Below are 20600 nucleotides of genomic sequence, written 5' to 3'. Positions count from 1 at the left end.
ACATTCTATATCTTTCATTGTTTAACTTCTTTATAGGAGTATAATTTCTTTACAATGATGTGTTAGTTTCTGCTTTATAACAAAGTGAATCAGCTATACATATTCTATATCCCCATATCTCCTCCCTCTCCTCCCTCTTGTGTCTCCCTCCCACCCTCCCTATCCCACCCCTCTAGGTGGTCACAAAGCACCGAGCTGATCTCCCTGTGCTATGTGGCTACTTCCCACTAACTATCTATTTTACATTTGGTAGTGTATGTATGTCCATGCCACTCTCTCACTTCATCCCAGCTTATACTTCCCCCTCCCCGTGTCCTCAAGTCCATTCTCTATGTCTGTGTCTTTATTCCTGTCCTGCACTTAGGTTCTTCAGAACCAATTTTTTCTTTAGATTCCATATATATGTGTTATCATATGTTTTTTTTTTCTCTTTCTGACATACTTCACTCTGTATGACAGACTTTAGGTCCATCCACCTCACTACAAATCACTCAATTTCGCTTCTTTTTATGGCTGAGTAATATTCCATTGTATATATGTGCCACATCTTCTTTATCCATTCATCTGTCAGTGTACACTTAGGTTGCTTCCATGTCCTGGTTATTGTAAAGAGTCCTGCAGTGAACATTGTGATACATGACTCTTTTTGAATTATGGTTTTCTCAGGGTATATACACAGTAGTGGGATTGCGGGGTCGTATGGTAGTTCTATTTTTAGTTTGTTAAGGAACCTCCATACGGTTCTCCATAGTGGCTTTATCGATTTACATTCCCACCAACAGTGCAAGAGGGTTCCCTCTTCTCCACACCCTCTCCAGCATTGATTGTTTGTAGATTTTTGATGATGGACATTCTGACTGGTGTGAGGTGATACCTCACTGTGGTTTTGAGTTGTATTTATCCAATGATTAGTGATGTTGAGCATCCTATCATGTGTTTGTTGGCAATCTGTATATCTCTTTTGGAGAAATGTCTATCCATCTGTTTGTCTCATCTTCAATTATTTTCATCAGTTTTCAAAGTACAGGTCTTGTACCTCCTTAGTTAGATTTATTCCTAGGTATTTTACACTTTTTGATGGAACCATAAAGGGAATTGTTTTCATAATTTCTATTCTGATACTATGTTTTTAGTGTATAGAAATGCAACAGATTTCTGTATATTAGTTTTGTAACCTGAAATCTTACCAAATTCATTGTTGAGTTCCGGTAGCTTTTTGGTGGTGTCTTTATGATTTCCTATGTATAGTGTCATATCATCTTCAAATATTGACAGTTTTACTTCTTCCTTTTCAATATGCATTCCTTTTATTTCTTTTTTTCGTTTGATTTCTATGACTAGGACTTCCAATACTATGTTAAATAGAAGTCGTGAGAGTGGACATCCTTGTCTTGTTCCTGATATTAGAAGAAATGCTTTCAGCTTCTCCCCATTGAGTATGATGTGGGTTGTCATATATGGCTTTTGTTTTGAGTATGACGTGGGTTGTCATATATGGCCTTTGTTTGGTTGATAAATGTTCCTTCTATACACACTTTCTGGAGAGTTTTTATCATAAATGAATGTTGAATTTTGTCAAAAACTTTTCTGCAGTTATTGAGATGATTATATGAATTTTATTCTTCAGTTTCTTAATATAATGTATGACATAGATTGTTTTGCAGATATTGAAGAATCCTTGCATCTCTGGGATAAATATTACCTGATCATGGCTCGTGATTCCTTTCATGTATTGCTCAATTTGTTTGCTAACATTTTATTGAGGATTTTTACATTTATATTCATATTGGCCTGAAATTTTCTTTTTGTGTGTGATATCTTTTCAGATTTTGGTATCAGGGTGACGCTGGCCTCATAGAATGAATTTGGAAGTGTCCTTTCCTCTGCAATTTTTTGGAATATCTTGAGAAGGATAGGTAGTAACTTTTCTAAATATTTGGTAGAATTCATCTGTGAGGATAACTGGTCCTGGACTTTTGTTTGTTTGGGGTTGTTTTATTACTGTCTCAATTTCATTACTGGTATTTGGTCTGTTCATATTTTCTGTTTCTTCTGAATATGTTCATTTCTTCTACATTGTCCATTTTATTGACATATAACTGTTCATGGTAACCTCTTATGATCCTTTGTATTTCTCTGGTGTTGGTTATAACTTCTGCTTTATTTCTGATTTGAATGATTTGGGCCCTCTCTTTTTTCCTTGATGAGTCTGGCTAAAGGTTTATCAATTTTGTTTATCTTTTCAAAGAACCAGCACTTGCTTTCATTGGTTTTTTTTTTTTTTTTTTTTTACTGTTTTTAAGTCTCAGTTTTGTTTATTTCCTCTCTGATCTTTATGATTTCTTTCCTTCTACTAAATTCAGGTTTTGTCTTTTCTTCCTTTCCTAGTTCCTTTAGGTGTAAGGTAAGGTTATTTATGTGAGATTTTTCTTGTTCCCTCTGGTAAGCTTGTATTGCTATAAACTTCCTCTTAGAACTGCTGCTGCTGCATCCCATAGGTTTTTGATCATTGTGTTTCCATTTTAATTTGTCTCCATTTATTTTTTGATTTCTTCTTTGATTTTTCCAGCAACCCATTGGTTTTTTATAGGCATATTCTTTAGCCTCCATGTGTTTGTGTTTATTTGCACTTTTTTTTCTTGATTTCTAGTCTCATAGCATTGTGTTTGAAAAGTTGCTTAATATTATTTCAGTCTTCCTAAGTTTACTGAGACTTATGTTGTGGCGTAACATGTGATGTATCCTGGAGAATGTTCCATGTGCCCTTGAAAAGAATGTGTAATCTGCTGCTTTTGGGTGGAATGTCCCATATATACATCTGTTAAATCTGTCTTGTCTAAGGTGTTGTTTAAGGTCAGTGTTTCCTTATTGATTTTCTGTTTGGATAATCTGTCCATTGATGTAAATAGGGTGTTTAAATCATCCCCTAGTATTATTGTGTTATCATCAATTTCTCCCTTTATGTCTGTTAGTATTTGCTTTACATATTTAGGTGTCCTACATTGGGTTTATATATATTTACTTTTGTTATATCTTCTTCTGGGATTGATCCCTTGATCATTATGTAATGTCCTTTTTCTCTTTTTACAGTCTTGTTTTGAAGCATACTTTGTCTAATATAAGTATTGCTACCCTAGGTTTTTTGCATTTTCTTTTGCATCAAATATCTTTTTTCCATCCCCTCATTTTCAGTCTGTCTGTGTCTTTAGATCTGAAGTGAGTCTCTTATAGTCAGCATACATATGGATCTTGTTTTGGTTTCCAAGCAGCCATTCTATGTCTTTTGACTGGAGCACTTAGTTATTGATATTTAAAGAGATTATCAATTGGTGTGTACTTATTGCCATTTTGTCAATTGTTTTGGGATTTTTAAAGTTCTTTTTTTTTCCTTACTTCTTTTTTATTTTGCTCCCTTCCCTTATGATTTGATTATTTCCCTTGTGATTTGATCTTTAATGTTATGGTTATATTCCTTTCTCTTTTTTTGTGTGTGCATCTATTATAGATTTTTGGTTTGTGGTTACCATGAGTTTTATATATATACATATATATATATATATATATGCGTGTCTATATATATATATATATACACTGGTATATTGATATATACATATCGGTGACTTTAAATAGTCATGGATATATATAATATATCCACGACTATTAAAAGTTGTTAATTTTTTAAGTTCAAACCCATTTTAACAACTCTGCATTTTTACTCCCACACTCACATTTAATGTTTTTGACATCATATTTCACATTTTTGTTTTCTATATCCCCTAACTATTGTGGATATAGATGATTTTACTACTGTTATCCATTAACCTTCCTACTAGCTTTATATGTGGTTGATTTATTATCTTACTATATATTTCCCTTTACTACTGAGATTTTTCCTTTCATAATTTTCATATTTCTAGTTGTGGCTTTTTCTTTTCTGCTTAGAAAATTCCCTTTAACATTTCTTGTGAAGCTGGCTTGGTGATGATGCTGTCTTTTAGCTTTTTCTTGTCTGTAAAACTTTTTATCTCTTCTTCAAATCTGAATGAAAGCTTTGCTGTATAGAGTATTCTTGTTTACAGGTTTTCCCCTTTCATCACTTTAAATATATCATGCCACTCTTCCTGGCCTGCAGAGTTTCTGCTGATAAGTAAGCTGATAGCCTACGGGAGTTCCCTTATATGTAATTTGTTGCTTTTCCCTTGCTGCTTTTAATATTGTCTGTTCATCTTTAATTTTTGCCATTTTATAATAATGCTTCTCAGTGTGTCACTTTGGGTTGAACCTGTTTGGAACTTTCTGTCATTCCTGGACCTGAATTACTGTTTCCTTTCCCAAATTAGGGAAGGCTTCAGTACTGTCTTCAACTATGTTCTCTGCCTCATTCTCTCTCTCTATTCTCTTCTGGGACCCCTATAATGCAAATGTTGGTACACTTGATGTAGTCCCAGTGGTCTCATAAAGAGTTTTATTTCTTTTTTTCCCTTTCTTCCATTCAGCTTGAGTGATTTCACTACTCTGTCTTCCAGCTTGCTGATTTGTTCTTCTGTAGTTTCCAATTTATTGTTGATTCCTTTTAGTGCATTTTTTTATTTCAGTTTTGTATACTTCATCTCTGTTTGGTTCTTTATATTTTCTATCTCTTTGTTAAAAACTTCTGACATTTCCCTCTGTTTATCTAAACTCTTCTCTCAGGTTCTTTGAACATCTTTATGATAATTAACTTGAACTCTTTATCAGATACATCACTAACCTCCACTTCACTTAGTTCTTCTTCTGGAGTTTTATCTTGTTCCTTCATTTGGGACTAATTCCTCTATCACCTCATTTTGCCCAATTTGCTCTTTTTATTTCTAACTATTTGGTAGGTTTGTTACATTTCCTGACTTTGGATAGGTGTCCTTTTGTAAGATATGTCCTATGTGTACCTGTGGTGCATTCCTCTGTGGTCACCAGAGCTACATGCTTTAGGGGTGTCCCCTATTTATGTTGTGTGGGTCCTTCCATTTTGGTTGACTGAATACTGTGGCTGGTCTGGTAGGTGTGGCTAGCCCCTGTATGGTTGATTGCCAGGTCTTGCCTTGGGCAGAGGATGCCAGCTACTTGTGGGTGAGGGCTGGTCATGACATGGCTGACTGCAGTGTCCTGGGATTCTTGGGGTTAGTGCTGGACCAGTGGCATGTGGATCTTGGTGCTGGGTTGGGTGGCTGCAGGGCCACAGGTGCCAGATCTAGTCTTGCCTTACTCGTGTATGAGGCAAGTTCCAGACATGGCTTGCTGCAAGGTCCAGGATGTCCCAAAGCTGGTGTCAGCCTGCTCGTGAGTGAGGTTGGATCCCAGGGCAGCTGGCTGAGGGGTTCAAGCTGGTCTCAGAGCTGAGGCCTAAAGGGTTGGAGTCAGCTTACTAGTGGGCTGCACTGAGGCCTTGAGCATACCAATCCTAATGCCTACTCACTGGTGGGTAGACTCGGGTTCCAGGGTCTCTGAATGCTGGGTCCTGAGGGTACTAGTGTTGATGTGTAGGCCTGTTAGTGGGTGGGTCTAAGTCCCAGGGGATCCTGGGGCTGGTGCCTGCTCAGTGGTGGGTGAGGCTAGTCCTAGGGCTAGTGCCAGCCCATTGGTCAGTAGAACTGTGTCTCAGGGTATCTGGCTGCAGACCCCTGGTGGGGGGTGGTTCCCAGATTTGGTGTCAACCCACTGTGGATGAGGTTGGGTCCTGATGGCAGACTGTGGGGCCCTGTGGTTTCTTGGGGCTAGTGCCAGTGCTTTGGTGGGTGTGGCCAGGTCCTGAGCCCTATGGTGAGTAGGGTTGTGTCCTGGAGTTGCTGTGGACTCAGGGATTCTTAAGTCAGCCAGCTTGCTGGTGGGTGAGCCTGTGTCCCCACCTGACTAGCTGCTTGTCTTGAGGCATCTTAGTACTAGTGCTCATAAGCTGGTGAGCAAGGACAGGTCTCAGCACTAATTAGCTAGAAGGATTCCAAAATGATGCCTTCCAGCATCAGTGTCCTTGTGGTAGAATGAGCTCCCCAAAATAGCTGCCACCAGTGTTTATGTCCCCAGGATGAGTTACAGTTGCTTCCTGCCTCTCCAGGAAGCTCTCCAAGATCAGCAAGTAGGTCTGACCCATTCTCTTTTCAAGTCACTACTTCTTACCTGTATCCCAGAGCATGTGAGAATTCTTGCGCACATTTTAAGAGTGGAGTCTTTATATCCCACAGCCTTCTGGCTCTCCCCAAGGTGAATCCTCCTGGCCTTCAAAGTCAAATATCTGGGGGTTTGATTTCCTGGTGCAGAACCCCAAGCTGTAGACCCTGATGTGGGGCTTGAACCCCTTATTCACTTGTGGAGAGTGAGCTCTGTGATTGTAATTATCCTTTCATTTGTGGGTCACCCTCTTAGGTATATGGATCTTGACCATACCACTTCTCTGCCCCTCCTACCCATCTTGTTGTGATTCCTTTTCAATGTATCTAGTTGCAGAATATCTTTTCTGCTAGTCTTCTTGTCTTTCTCATCAATAGTTGCTCTGTAAATAATTGTAATTCTGATGTGACCATGGGAGAAGGTGAGCTCAGGGTCTTCCTATTCCACCATCGTGGCCACTCCTACAGTGGTTCTAAATGAGCTTCATGATTTTTCCTGTACTTTTGATACTGACCAGGAGAAGATATTGCCCCAAGTAGTTCCTGATCCTAAGAAGCTACACGAGGAGTAGAGCTGAATCCAACCTACAATCTGGAGCCACATCCAGCTGAGATCACTCAAATCACAGTCAAACATAGACCCATGAGAGAAAAGAACCAAATATTTCCAGTTGTAATCATTGAGATTTTGAGGTTGTTTCACTGTAAAAAAATGACTAATAACCCATTACCCCTAGACAAATAGCTTTACTTTCTGGGGAGATGGAGATACTAACATCTATCTTATAAGGTGTTAGGATAAAATAAGACAGTGTTCAAGAAAGCACTTTGAAATCTTTCAAGTACAATCTGTGTAAATACAGGTTATATATATTCATTGATTTTCTGAAATGGTAGATATTTACATATTCATTTAAGTTAAAATGACATGTTCAAGTGATATGTGCAGGTACATACAGATACATATATACATATTCATACTTTATAAAATTACTCTACTTAACAACATAAGTTTTCATATTTCAAACTGATTTTAAAGTAATTAATATAAATTACATGGTTAAAATATGATGACCTAATGAATATTATTAAGGTCTCAGTCTCATAAATCATATATTACATTATGCACTTCAAAAGCCGCTATAACTTTAGTCCTGTTATGAAAGGAAACAATAACCTTTTCCTAAAATGAATTTAGAGTATGTTTAACCAGGCTTGGGGATCTGGGATTAGGTCCTCCTTTGCTTGGAGATGATGATGATTTCTATAGGTCTTAAGTCCTTCACATATTAGGTAATTGAGTCAATTTCTTCCCTACCCAACATGTCTCTGTGTACTGCCGAAGCACAACTGCTAAGATTCTGATAGAACTGATGATTAGGATCACCACCCTAGTTCTTAGTATCTGAGACTCTTTACCACTTTGGTTTCAGACAAACTTGTTTGGTGTAAGAAAAGCGTTCCATTATTATTATTTTAGCTGCCTTTTTGTCCTTTTTAAATAAGTAAATATGAAGATACAATTGATTCAACTTCAAGAAAAATGACAAAGCTTCATTACCTGTGCCATAGACATTAAACTGAGGGCTGTTGGGGGAGAAGCTGTTGTGTCTCTGGACTCGACGGCTTGATCGTTTTCCAGGCCATTGAATCGACAGGACTTCTGGTTTGATTGGCCCTTGTCTTGAACAACAAAGACAATATTTAACCTCAGTGTCAGGGCTTCAGTCTTTTACCTCAAGGAACAGACCTTCAAAGATCTGTCACAAAGATTTTCTAGCATAGTGAAATGAAAATTTATGAGAACTGGCTTGGCAACATCATCTAGAGATACCTGGTAATGTGGCATTATAAGTGAAATTAAGGAAAAGAGAGGGGAACATGGCAGAGTAGAAGGACCTTGAGCTCACCTCCTCTCACTAAACTCAATCTTTTGTAATAACCTATAAAGGAAAAGAATCTGAGAAAGAAATATATATACATATATAACACCGAATCACTTTGCTGTACACCTGAAACCAACACAACATTGTAAATCAACTATACTTCAATAAATTATTTTTAACGTTATTAAGCAGAAAAAAAAGAAAAGACATTGGGCTTTTTTAATTCTTGTAATTTAAAAGTTTGAGTAAAAAAGAACATACCTTGATTTGTAATTTAAGAAAAACTACTTTCCTTTATTGCCTAAATTATCAATGGAATGAATGTTTATTTGTATGCTTCCATGGTATTTTGTTTAGGTTGAGAACACCTATGGAGTTTTTTTTCCCCTTTTATTCAGTTTTTAACTTAACTGTTTAAATCAAAGCTAAATATCCATATAGTTAAAAAGTCAAATAATTCTATAAACTTATTTCTACAAACAGGTTCTCCCTTCACCATATTGTGCCCTCATTCTCCTTACACAAAGACAACACTTTTCAACAAGTGTTTATTTGTGTTTATCTATATATAACAATACTATCTCTTGGGGGAGGTGTGACCAAGATGATAAAGTAGGGAGATACTGAGCTCCCCTCCTCCCATGGGCACAACAAACTTACAACAATTTACAGAGCCACTATTGACAGCAACAATCTGAAGACTACAAGAAAAGATTTTCCACCACTAAAGGAACCACAATGAGATGGGTAGGACAAATGGAGATGCAGTATAGTCAAGATCCACACCCCTGGGTAGGCAACCCACAAAGAGAAAGAAAACCACAATTGCAGAGGTTCTTCTCAAGAAACGAGGGGTCCAACTAACACATTGAGCTCCCAAGCCTGGAGTTCTTTACTGGAAAGATGAGCCCCCAGAACATCTGGCTTTGAAGGCCAGTGGGGCTTGCATACAGGAGAGCTGGAGGGCTGTAGACAACAGAGACTCCAGTCTTAAAGGGCACAAACAAAATCTCACACAATCTGAGATCCACAGTGAAAGAGTAATTTAAAAGAATCCTGGGTCAGACCCAAGCTCTCCAGCTGATCTTGGAGAGCTTCCCAGAGAGGCAGGAGGTAACTGCAACTCTTCCTGCAGGCACAGAGAGTGGTAGCAACCTTTTTTAAGAACTTGCTCTACCACAAGGACACTGGTGATGGCAAGCACTATTTTGGAGTCCTCCCTCTCTCATATTAGTGCTGGGGGTTTACCTGTACTTTAGCAAATTGGCATCCATCCTGGGAGTCACAAACCTAGCAGCCAGCCACCAGAGACCCAGCTCTGCCCACCATCTGCCCCAGGACCTGGCCTGTCCCAGTCCCAGGTACCTTGGACCCCACAGCTATCTGTCCTGAAATACAATGCTGCCCCACAGTGGACTGGCACCAGCCCTGGGACTCCCCAGACCATGCAGCTAGCCACACTGGGACCTGGGGCTACCCATCAGCTACTACGAAGCTGGACCTAGTAGCCAACTGGGACAGAGAAAAGCCCCACCTGCCAGTACACCCATAGTAATTGGTCCCACCATAACAGAAGGGCTCATGCAGCCCATATAGTGGGTATGCCTAGAGTATATATCTCTGGTGAACAGAGGGAAGTGTTTTGCCAGGCCCAATATGATGTTTCCTATAGAAGTCCACTTCCTCAAGATCAGGAAACATAACTGACCTACCTAATACATAGAAATAAAACAAATAATTTGGCAAAATGAGGTGACAGAGGAATATATTCCAAACGAAAGAACAAGATAAGACCCCAGAAGAAGAACTAAGTAAAGTGGAGATAAGCAAACTACCCAATAAAGAGTTCAAGCTAATAATCATAAAGAGGCTCAAGAAACTCAGGAGAAGAATGGATGAACACGGTGAGAAATTTCAGTTAGATAAAAAAACTAAACACAGCTGAAGAATACAATAACTGAAATAGAAATACACAGAAGGAATCAAGAGTAGAGTAGATGATACAGGAGGAATGGATCAGTGCCTGGAAGACAGAGTAGTGGAAATCACCCAGACTGAACAGAAAAAAGGAAAAATAATTTTAGAAAATGAAAATAAGAGACCTCTGGGACAACATCAAGCTGACTAAAATTACCATTACAGAGGGCCCAGAAGGAAAAGAGAAACAGAGGAAGAAAACTTACTTGAATAAATAAAGGCTAAAAACTTCCATAATCTGTGAAAAACAACAGACATCCAGGTCTAGTAAGAATAGAGGATCCCAAACAAAATGAGCTCAAAGAGATCCACACCAAGGCAAACTGTAATTTAAATGGCAAAAGGTTATAGATAAAAAGTGAATCTTAAAAGCAGCCAGAGAAAAGCAACTAGTTATGCACAAGGGAACTCCCATAAGACTATCAGCTGACTTTTCAGCAGAAACTTTTCAGGCCACAAGCAAGTGGTAAGATACATTTAAAGTGATGAAAGAAAAAACTTACAATCAAGAAGTCTCTATCCGGCAATGCTATTAGTCATATTTGAAGGAGAGATAAAGAGTTTTACAGACAAGCAAAACCTAAGAGTTCAGCATCACTAATCTAGCTTTACAATAAATGTTAAAGGGAATTTTCTAAGGGAAAAAGAAAAGACCACAACTAGAAATATGAAAATTATGAAAAGAAAATCTCATTGGTAAAGGAAAATATGCAGTAAAGGTGGTAGATCAACCACTTATAAAGCTAGTAAGAAGGTTAAAAGACAAAAGTAGTAAAATCATTTATAACCACAATAAGTAGTTAAGAGATTTACAAAAGAAAAGGATATAAAATATGAAGTCAAAAACATTAAATGTGTCAGGGGGAGTAAAACTGCATTGTTGTTAGAATGTGTTTCAACTTAAGAGATCAGCACATTTAAATAATCATGGATATATATAGGTTGTTATATATAAATGCCATGGGAACTACAAACCAAAAATCTATAGTAGAGATGCACACACAAAAAAGAAAGGAATCCAAACATAACATTAAAATAGTCATCAAATCAAAAGGGAAAATAGCGAAAGAGCTAAGTTACTAAAAAGAACTGTACAAAACCCCCAAACAATTGACAAAATGGCAATAAATATATATCTATCAATAATTACTTTAAATGTAAATGAACTAAATCCGCTAATGAAAACACAGAGAGTAGCTTAATGGATTAAAACAAAAACAAGACCTGTATATGCTGTCTACAAGAGACTCACTTCATATCTAAAGATACAGATGCTGAAAGTGAAGGGATGGCAAAAGTATTCCATGCAAATGGAAATGAAAAGATAGTTGGGTTAGCAGTACTTACATCAGACAAAATAGACTTTAAACAAAGATTGTAAGAAAGAGACAAAGAAGGACATTACATAATGATAAAAGAATCAATTAAATAAAAAGATATAGCAAATGTAAATGTATATACAACCAACATAGGAGCAATTAAATACATACAGCAAATATTAACAAACATAAAGGGAGAAATTGACAGTAATACAATAATACTAGGGAACTTGTAAGAGCTGGTTCTTTGAAAAGATAAACAAAATTGATAAACCTTAATTCAGACTCATCAAGAAAAAAAGGGAAGGCCCAAATCAATAAAACCAATAAAATCAGAAGAAAAAAAAAGGGGGGGGGGGAAGCTACAACTGACATCTGAAATACAAAGGACCATTAAGAGATTACTAGAACAAATACTTGCCAACAAATTGGGAAACCTAAAAGAAATGGACAAATTCCTAGAAACATACAATCTCCCAAGGAAAAAATAGAAAATATAAACAGACCAATTACCAGTAATAAAGTTAAATCAGCAATCAAAAAAAAAAAAACCCTCCCAATTAACAAAAGTCTAGGACCACATGGCTTCACAGGTGAATTCTAGCAAACACTTAAAGAAGAACCAACACCAATCCTTCTCAAACTATTCTAAAGATTTGCAGAGGAAGTTAAGTTTCTGAACTCATTCTATGAAGCCAGCATCACCATGATACCAAAACCAGCCAAAGACACCTTGAAATAAGAAAATTACAGGCTAATATCACTGATGAACATAGATGCAAAAATCCTTCAAAATGTATTAGCAAACTAAATTCAACAAAAGACTTATACACCATGATCAAGTGGTATTTATCCCAGGTATGCAAGGATAATTCAATATCAAAGCAATCTATGTGATACACTACAGTAAGAAATTGAAGAATAAAATTCATATAATCATCTCATTGATGCAGAAAAGTCTTTTAACAAAATTCAACATCCACTTATGATAAAAACTCTCCAGAAAGTTGATATAAAGGGAATATTCCTCAACAAAGTAAGGCCATATATGACAACCCACAGCTAACATCATACTTAATGGTGAGAAGCTGAGAGTATTTCCTCTAAGATCAAGACAAGGATGCCCACTCTCACGACTTCTATTCAATATAGTATTGGAAAACCTAGCCAAAGCAATCAGACAAAAAAAAAAAAAGAAAAAAAAAAAAAGAAAGAAAGAAAGGGAATCCAAATTGTAAAGGAAAAAGGAAAACTTTCACTGCAGATGACATGACACTATATATAGAAAATCCTAAAGATGCCACCAGAAAACCTACTAGAACTAATAAATGAACTTAGTAAATTTGCAGGATAAAAAAATAATATACAGAAATCTATACACTAACAATGTTTCTATATACTAACAACAAGCTATCAGAAAGTGAAATTTAGAAAACAAGCCCATTTATTACAATTGTATCAAAGAGATTAAAATTTCTAGGAATAAATCTAACCAAAGAGGTAAAAGTACTACAGTCAGAAAACTGTAAGATATTGATGAACTGAAGATAACACAAATGAAAAGACATACTGTGATCAATGATTGGAAGAATTAATATTGTTACAATAACCATACTACCCAAGGAAATATAAAAACTCAGTGCAATCTCTATCAAAATAAAAATGGTATTTTTCTCAGAGCTAGAATAAATAATTCTAAAATTTGTATTTAAACACAAAAGACCCCAAGTAACATAAACGATCTTGAGAAAGAACAAAGTTGGAGGTGTCATGCTCTCTGAATTCAAAATGTACTACAAAGCTATGGTAATCAAAACAATATTGTACTGGCACAAAAACAGACAGCTAGATCAATGGAGCAGAATAGAGAGGTAGAAATAAACTCACCCTTACATGATTAATTAACCTAGGACAAAGGAGGCAAGAATATACAATGGGGGAAAAGACAGCTTCTTCAATAAATGTTGGGAAAACAGCTACATGCAAAAGAATCAAACTGGACTACTTTATAACACCATATACCAAAAGTAAAAATCAAAATCGTTTAAAGACTTAAATGCAAGACCCGAAACTATAAAACTCCTAGAAGAAAACATAGGCAGTAAGTTGTTTCACATCAGTCTTAGCAATATTTTTCATACCTGTATCCTCAGCAAGGGAAACAAAACCAAAAATAAACAAATGGGATTGAATCAAACTAAATAACTTTTGCAGTGAAGGAAACTATCAACAAAATGAAAATGCAGCCTACTGAATGGGAGAAGATATTTGAAAATGATATAACTAATAAAGGGTTAATATCCAACATACACAAAGAACTCGTACAACTCCTCAACATCAGAAAAACAAACAAGTCAATAAAAATGCGTGGAGGACCTGAACAGACATTTTTTTAAAGAAGACATAGCAATGGCCAGCAGACATATGAAAAGATGCTCAACATCACTAATCATCAGGGGAATGAAAATCAAAATCACAATGAGATATCACCTCCCACCCTTCAGAATGGCTGTTATCAAAAGGGCAACAGAAACAATTGTTAGTAATGTTGTGGAGAAAAGGGGGTCCTCGTGCAGTACTGGTGGGAATGCAAATTGGTACAGACACTATGGAACACATTATAGATGCTCCTCAAAAAATTAAAAATAGAACTACATATGCTCTATCAATTCCACATCTGAATATTTTTCCAAAGGGAAAAAAAAAACCTATAATTTGAAAAGTTGAAAAGAGGGACTTCCCTGGTGGCACAATGGTTAAGGATCTGCCTGCCAATGCAGGGGACGTGGGTTCGAGCCCTGGTCCGGGAAGATCCCACAAGCCATGGAGCAACTAAGCCCATGCACCACAACTACTGAACCTGCTCTCCAGAGCCTGTGAGCCACAACTACTGAGACCGTGAGCCACAGCTACTGAAGCCTGCATACCTGGATCCCATGCTCCACAACAAGAGAAGCCACTACAATGAGAAGCTCGTGCACCACAATAAAGAGTAGCCCCTGCTCACCTCAACGAAGACGCGACACAGCCAAAAATAAAATATAAATAAATTAATTAATTTTTAAAAAATGTTGACAAGATATACACACCCCTGTGTCCACTGCAATATTTTTTTTTACAGTAGCCATGATACAGAAGCAACCCAAGTGTCCACCAGTAGATGAATGGATATGTGTGTGTATGTGTGTGTCTGTGTCTGTGTGTGTTTATTTACATATATGATATACGTGTATATATATACATACATATGTATATATATTTGTGTGTTTATATATATATATATATATATTCATGCACACACACACAATGGAATATTCCTCAGTCATCAAAAAATAATTATGCTAAGTGAAGTATGTCAGAGAAAGATAGACCATATGATTTCACTTATATATGCAATCTCAAAAACAAAATGAACAATCATAACAAAAACAGAATCAGAGTCATAGTTACTGAGAACAAACTGGTGATTCATTGCCAGAGGGGAGGGGAGATGGGAAGAGTGAAATAGGTGAGGGAGATTAAGAATTACTAATTTCCAGTTACAAAATAAATGAGTCACAGTGATGAAATGAACAGCATGGGGAATATAGTCAATAATATTGTAATAACTTAATATGGTGACAAATGGTAACTAGACTTATTGTGGTGATATTTTTGCTATCTCTTTCTTTTTCAGTTTTAGGCTTTAGCTATCGAATTCCCTATATGAAAAGCTCAGGCCAAAGATATATACATGGAAATGTAAGGAACTTCCAGGAAGGCTGTTTAAAAGGAAGAATTGAGCTGAGAGGCTGCCTATTCTTTCCTTATACTTCTTTCCTGGTTGGAATATGAGCATGGTATCTGGAATTCCAACAACCAGCTTTGGCATGAGGCAAACTTGCAAATGAAAGTCATGTACGAAGATGTGAAAAAGACAGGAAATCTATGATAAATCTGTAGAGCTGCCATACTTGGCTTAGACTGCCCACCACCAGGCTCTTTAGCAGGAAATAATAATCTCTTATGTGATTAAGCAACTTTTCCCCCTCTGTTATATGCAATCCCCCCACCCAAAATTTAATGCTAATTTATAATCAGACTCCTTTAGCCTCTCTCCTATTTTGGATTCTCCCTCCCCGCTCCACCTCTGACCTTTATCTTTCTTTTTTTTTTTTTTAACTGGGTTTCATTTTTCTCTTAGTTTATTCCTTTGTTTTTGAGAGAAAATGCCTCTAATTGCTTCATAAGAAATGGAATACCATGAGAGGCAAAATTCTTGAGACACTGCATGTATAAAAAGACTTTAATTTTTCCTCCAGCATTATTAGTGGTTTTATGGAATAAAGAATTTTAGGTTGCAAATCTTTTCCGTTCAAATTTTGAAGAAGTTGCTTGATTGAAATTTAGCTTCTAGTCTCATTATTGAAAAATACAGTGTTTTCTTTATCATTTGGGTTTTTCTCTCTGGGAGTTTTTAGACACTTCTCTTCATCTCCAGTATTCTGAAATTTCATAATGGCATGCCTTGGCGTGTGACTTTTATTATTCATTATAATGGCTCTTAGTCTGTTCTATCAACCTGGAAACTCATGTCCTTGTTCTGAAAATTATTTCTTTGATAATGTCTCTCCTGTGTTCTATTTCTAGAAAATGTCATCACACTTTTATCTCCAAACCTTCCTCATAGGTTTTCATTTCTACAATCAGAATTTCCAAGAAATGTTTTCTGTACTTTCAATATTCTTTTTTTTTAAAATAACATCCTGTCCTTAATTCATAAATGCAATATCTTCTCTTAGATTTTTGAGGGTATTGTTGATTTACTTTTTGAAGTTTTCTGCTCCCTGGATATTTCTGTTTCAAGTTTTGTTTCTTGTGTTTGACTTGTTCTCCTGGTTATCCCTGCCTATCTCAGAGGAAGGAACCACAGGAATGATTGGAATCTGTATGTGTATGTCGGGGACTGCCAAGTTGCAGCCTCCATTGTAGGGTAGCCTGGCTTGGCCTGTTCATTGGAGGACACTGACTCTCAGTACTTTTAAGTCTTTTCTCTAAGACTGGTGAGATCGCTAAAAGAAGGAGGTCCCAACTGGAGGGAATAAGCCCAACTGGCAGTCCTCTGGGAACATAGGATTCTGAGGGGGTTTCAAATCTCATTGTTCAGTATGGAGACTTTTGCTTAATGCCTCATTTTTTAGTATTGTGCTCTGACACCCAGTTGTGCCAGTGTAAATCTGTTCACCTACTCCAGAGAGTATACCTCTAGGCTTCCTCAAGGGTTGGGGAGAGGCAGTCAATATAAAGCATTGGGTGGAGCTTTCAACAATATGTCAACCTCACTTTCATCCCCACTATCAGTTGAACATGGTGAAGCTAATTCTTGAGGCTTTCTGAGGTTTTGTGATACCAGTTGGATTGCATCTTGGCTTCTTACACTACCTGCTTATGTTTCAGCTTTCTCAGATCTTCTAAATCAGTTACCGCTAGATTCAGCTTCTTTTCATGTTCCAAGCTTTTATATCATTTTTCTTCTATCCTTCTTATCTTTGTGTGTTATGACTCCTTCTTATTCAGACTCTCTTAATGCCATTTTTGAAGGGTTTAGATAGGGAGCAAAACTAATATTCTATGTTTACTCTCCAATCTAACTGTACTTCCCTCTAGATTTTCCTATGGTATATTAAAAAAAAAAATCAACTTTCTAGTAACTTCTCCTCTCTCCCAAATCTTTACTACATAGGAGGAAGTGATTTAGAGCATTCCTTTTTATGTTCAAGCTAAGGGAATTTAAGTTGTCTGAACTTTATAATCACCTATATGTGAAATTAAATCCTTCCCTTACTTCTGTTATAAACAGCCATGAAAAGGAGAAAAATAACTTCCAAGCCAGAAGGAATTAGTTGTCTTTCTGAATAAAGAAGAACTTTGGAAAATAGAACAAACTTGCAGATTTCATTATAAAAAAGAAATTCACATATAATTAAACTGTGTTCCTAGAAACCTAGTTTGTTTGAGGAAGAAAGGTTTATATAAGAAGACAAGGGTCCTCTAGAGGAAAACTTTAGTATTAAGTAATGATAATTCTTGTCATCTATTAGGTACTTTCAAAAGACATGGGATTAAAGTGGTTTCCATTTAGCCAGCTTGCCAGGGCAGATATAAAGCGTGTTGTAGAACGCCATCTGAAAAATCTCGCCTCTGTGACATTCCCGCTGTACGCATCTCTTCTTTCTGAATTGCCATTTTCACATGAATACACACAGACATTTTGCTCAACACAGCATGTCTAACTCATTACTGCAGTTTGAATGATGCTGTGTGATACCTCCTTGGGGTTGATAGCTAAAGTAGATGATTTCTCAATTTTTTCTATATTTCAGCAAGTCATAGTATCCTTAGGTTTCACAAATATTAAGCCCCAAAGTAATATTGATGCTGAGAGGGAGCAAATTATTACAAAAGTGGAATTTTTAAAGATATCTGTGGGTTGCAACTTTTGACTGCACAGAGCATCATGGAATCTTCCTTTATGGTATAAAAAAAACTAATGAATTTTTGGATATACTTATTTGACCTCTCCTCTCTGAGCTTCTTCTCCTCTCCCCCAAATCTTTACTACATACTACTGTGAGACTATTTCCCTTAAACTTCATTTTTATTATATTTCTCCTTTATTTACAACCACCAATGATAATCTCTGATCACATGGAGTCTAAGTGCATCTGTCTAGCTTTGAAGACCTATCCTGACCCTAGATTCTGGGTAAGTTGGTCTTTCCACTGTCCCAGGTCCATATCCACTTCTCTTCTATATGGATCCCTTTACCTGGAATCCCCTTTGATGTATTCAGTTTTATATATTTAACATGTAGCTGTGCCAGGTATAGGGAAACAAGGAAAAGCCCCTACCATCTAGAAACTCAAAGTCTAATGGGGGAGATAGTAAGAAACTGAGATTGTAAGTAGATATAAGTAGAGGGTACTAAAGGGAGTAGTAGAGTGGGAGGTAGGTATAAAATTCTGTTTTGAGAGCAGTGAAAACTTCTTAGAGAAAGTTCTGTCCAAACAGAGACCAAACAAACTAGGAGGATGAGTTAGCCAGATGAAAGAAGATGGGTAATATAGGGTAGATGAGGACTCCCTTCCCTTCAGGGAGATATCATTCTGCCATTAAATCTACCCAAAAGATCCAATTCAAGTCTTATCTCCCTATGAGGCTTCTTCACTGGTTTCTTATTTGATATCATGGGAAAAAGGACAGCCATCTTTCTTCTCTCTGTCTTTTTTCCAATAATGAGGCCCCTGGGGCTCTCTTCACTTTGGTTTCTGGTGGCTAGCTGATAGGAAGATGGAGCCTTGGGCACAGAGATGTAGTCCCTGTATGCTTGGGCCTAATTCGCATGTTTCAGTCAGAGTAATCAGAGACTTCACATTGGATATTATGGATACAAACCCATAGTGGAACTTTGTTTTCTATTTGCTTGTTTGTGTATTTTTTTCTAGAAACCTCCCTGGGAAGAGTATCGTGGATTTGTGGTGAGATTTGAGCATCTCTGTGTGCCTTAGCCAAATTCTATTCAATAGCACTCTCCCAAACTGATATTAGACCTGTATTATTTTCCATTCTTCTAAGCTGTTTTTGAGATAGAAACCGAGAAATAAAAATTCTCTAGTGTCTTCTAATTTCCTTAAACTCTTATGTTCCTTCTCATTAAACACAGCTGCAGTGCAGCTGTTGGCAGCAGTCGCAGGTATTCAAGGCTAGCCTGTGGCCTAACACAAGGAATAGTTTTTCATTATGCATTCACTCTATCGTGGTGGATGTAGAATGCAAGTTTGTACAAGGTGACTATAGAAAATAAAAACCAAAGTGCAGGTGAAGAAAGGGAACAGAATCCTTTTTCAAGCCTCTTCTCAGGTGGAAAATGATTGAGTCTAAAAATGGACAATCCATTTTATGTCAAGAAAACCTGAACAAAGGACAACAAATCAGGCCTCATTTTCTCATCAGGAACATGAAATCAATTTCATTGTGCTTCAAGATATTCAATTATCCTCTGTTCAAACCTGAGGAGATGGGTTGTTGCTTCTCTAAAGGTAATCGTTACACTTTGCCATTTGATATGGAATCACCCAATACAGTGAAGAAAATACTAAGTTTTATAAACTTAGTGAAATGCCACGCAGATCCATTGGAGAGTGCATATCAATGTTCATCAGCTGCACAAGCTCATTAGATCTGAGATTACAGGCTTTTTTGTTAGAATTTGGTGGTGCTCACTCATTTTGACATTATAAACATAAAATTAAAAATTCCAGTTTTTATGAGACGTCCTAATAATTATGTACCCATTAATTTGTCTTAAAAAATTGGCCTACTGAGCAGTCCCTTATCAGCCTGTTCAAAAAAACTTACTGTGGTTCTCCATAACTTAAAATGCAGAAGTTAGATAAGCCATTGCACATGCAAAAATTTGTTGCATAAGCAAGAGTTTTGCCAAGCTCTTCTCTGGCTTGCAAGGTAAAAATTATAACTCAAGAAATTACCAACTGTTGGTTGGAATTATTCTGATGTCTGCTTTACACATTTCTAATTCAAATTTATATTTAGCATTAGTGCCATTATTTATATAACTACTATATTACCACTACTTATCTTCTCAATTGGTGGCATTGAATTTTGAAAGTTTTTCCCATCATTCACTTCTCTCTATTTCCTTAAATAATTAGGCTTATTGAAATCTGAAGTCTCCTGCTCTATCTAGATTCACTGAGCCTGTAAGATTTTTCCCCATCATTTCCATATTTTCAAGTATACTCATTAAGAAGATTAGCTCAAATGTCATCAGGAAACTCCATGAAACTGTTTTTCATGTCTATCTATATTAAATCTTTTACTCTTCTGAAATCTCTTAGCAATATATTTCCCCTTCTCTGTGTTATTTATCACTTGTACCTTGCATTATAGTTTTAGTGTTCATATTTTATTCATGTAATAGACTTTAGCCTCCTTAAGAATTGAGACTTTGTAAAATGTATCTTTACATTATCACAGTGGATTGTAAAGTCTTCTCCATCTATTAAATTCTCAATTAAAGTTTGTTGAATAAATGATGGATAGTAAAAGAAAAAGGAGAATGGTCTTTTCTAGAAGCAAATATAAGGCTAGTATCCATTGGAGGTCCCTGCCATTCCATTTAAATCTATTCATTCTCATTTTTAGTTTTTACTAGTTTAAGTATGATGCCCTTCAACTGGTCTTTCATAAACATGGAGTCACTAAAGAGACATCATATG

General features: G+C 36.7%; 1 protein-coding gene across 1 annotated transcript in view; it reads right to left on the bottom strand.

Annotated features, from left to right (window-relative positions):
• Positions 1-20600, bottom strand: part of NECAB1 (N-terminal EF-hand calcium binding protein 1) — a gene marked incomplete at both ends in the record, with an annotated part of 251412 nt that overhangs the window by 55429 nt on the left and 175383 nt on the right. The window contains one exon of the mRNA XM_079722340.1: positions 7702-7823. Within this exon, the coding sequence (XP_079578466.1) occupies positions 7702-7823 (122 nt within the window). The remainder of the gene's footprint in view (positions 1-7701; positions 7824-20600) is intronic.

Source organism: Hyperoodon ampullatus (genome assembly GCF_949752795.1).
Source record: "Hyperoodon ampullatus genome assembly, chromosome: 17".
NCBI classification, from domain to species: domain Eukaryota; kingdom Metazoa; phylum Chordata; class Mammalia; order Artiodactyla; family Ziphiidae; genus Hyperoodon; species Hyperoodon ampullatus.
This window is presented reverse-complemented; position numbering and strand designations above follow the sequence as displayed.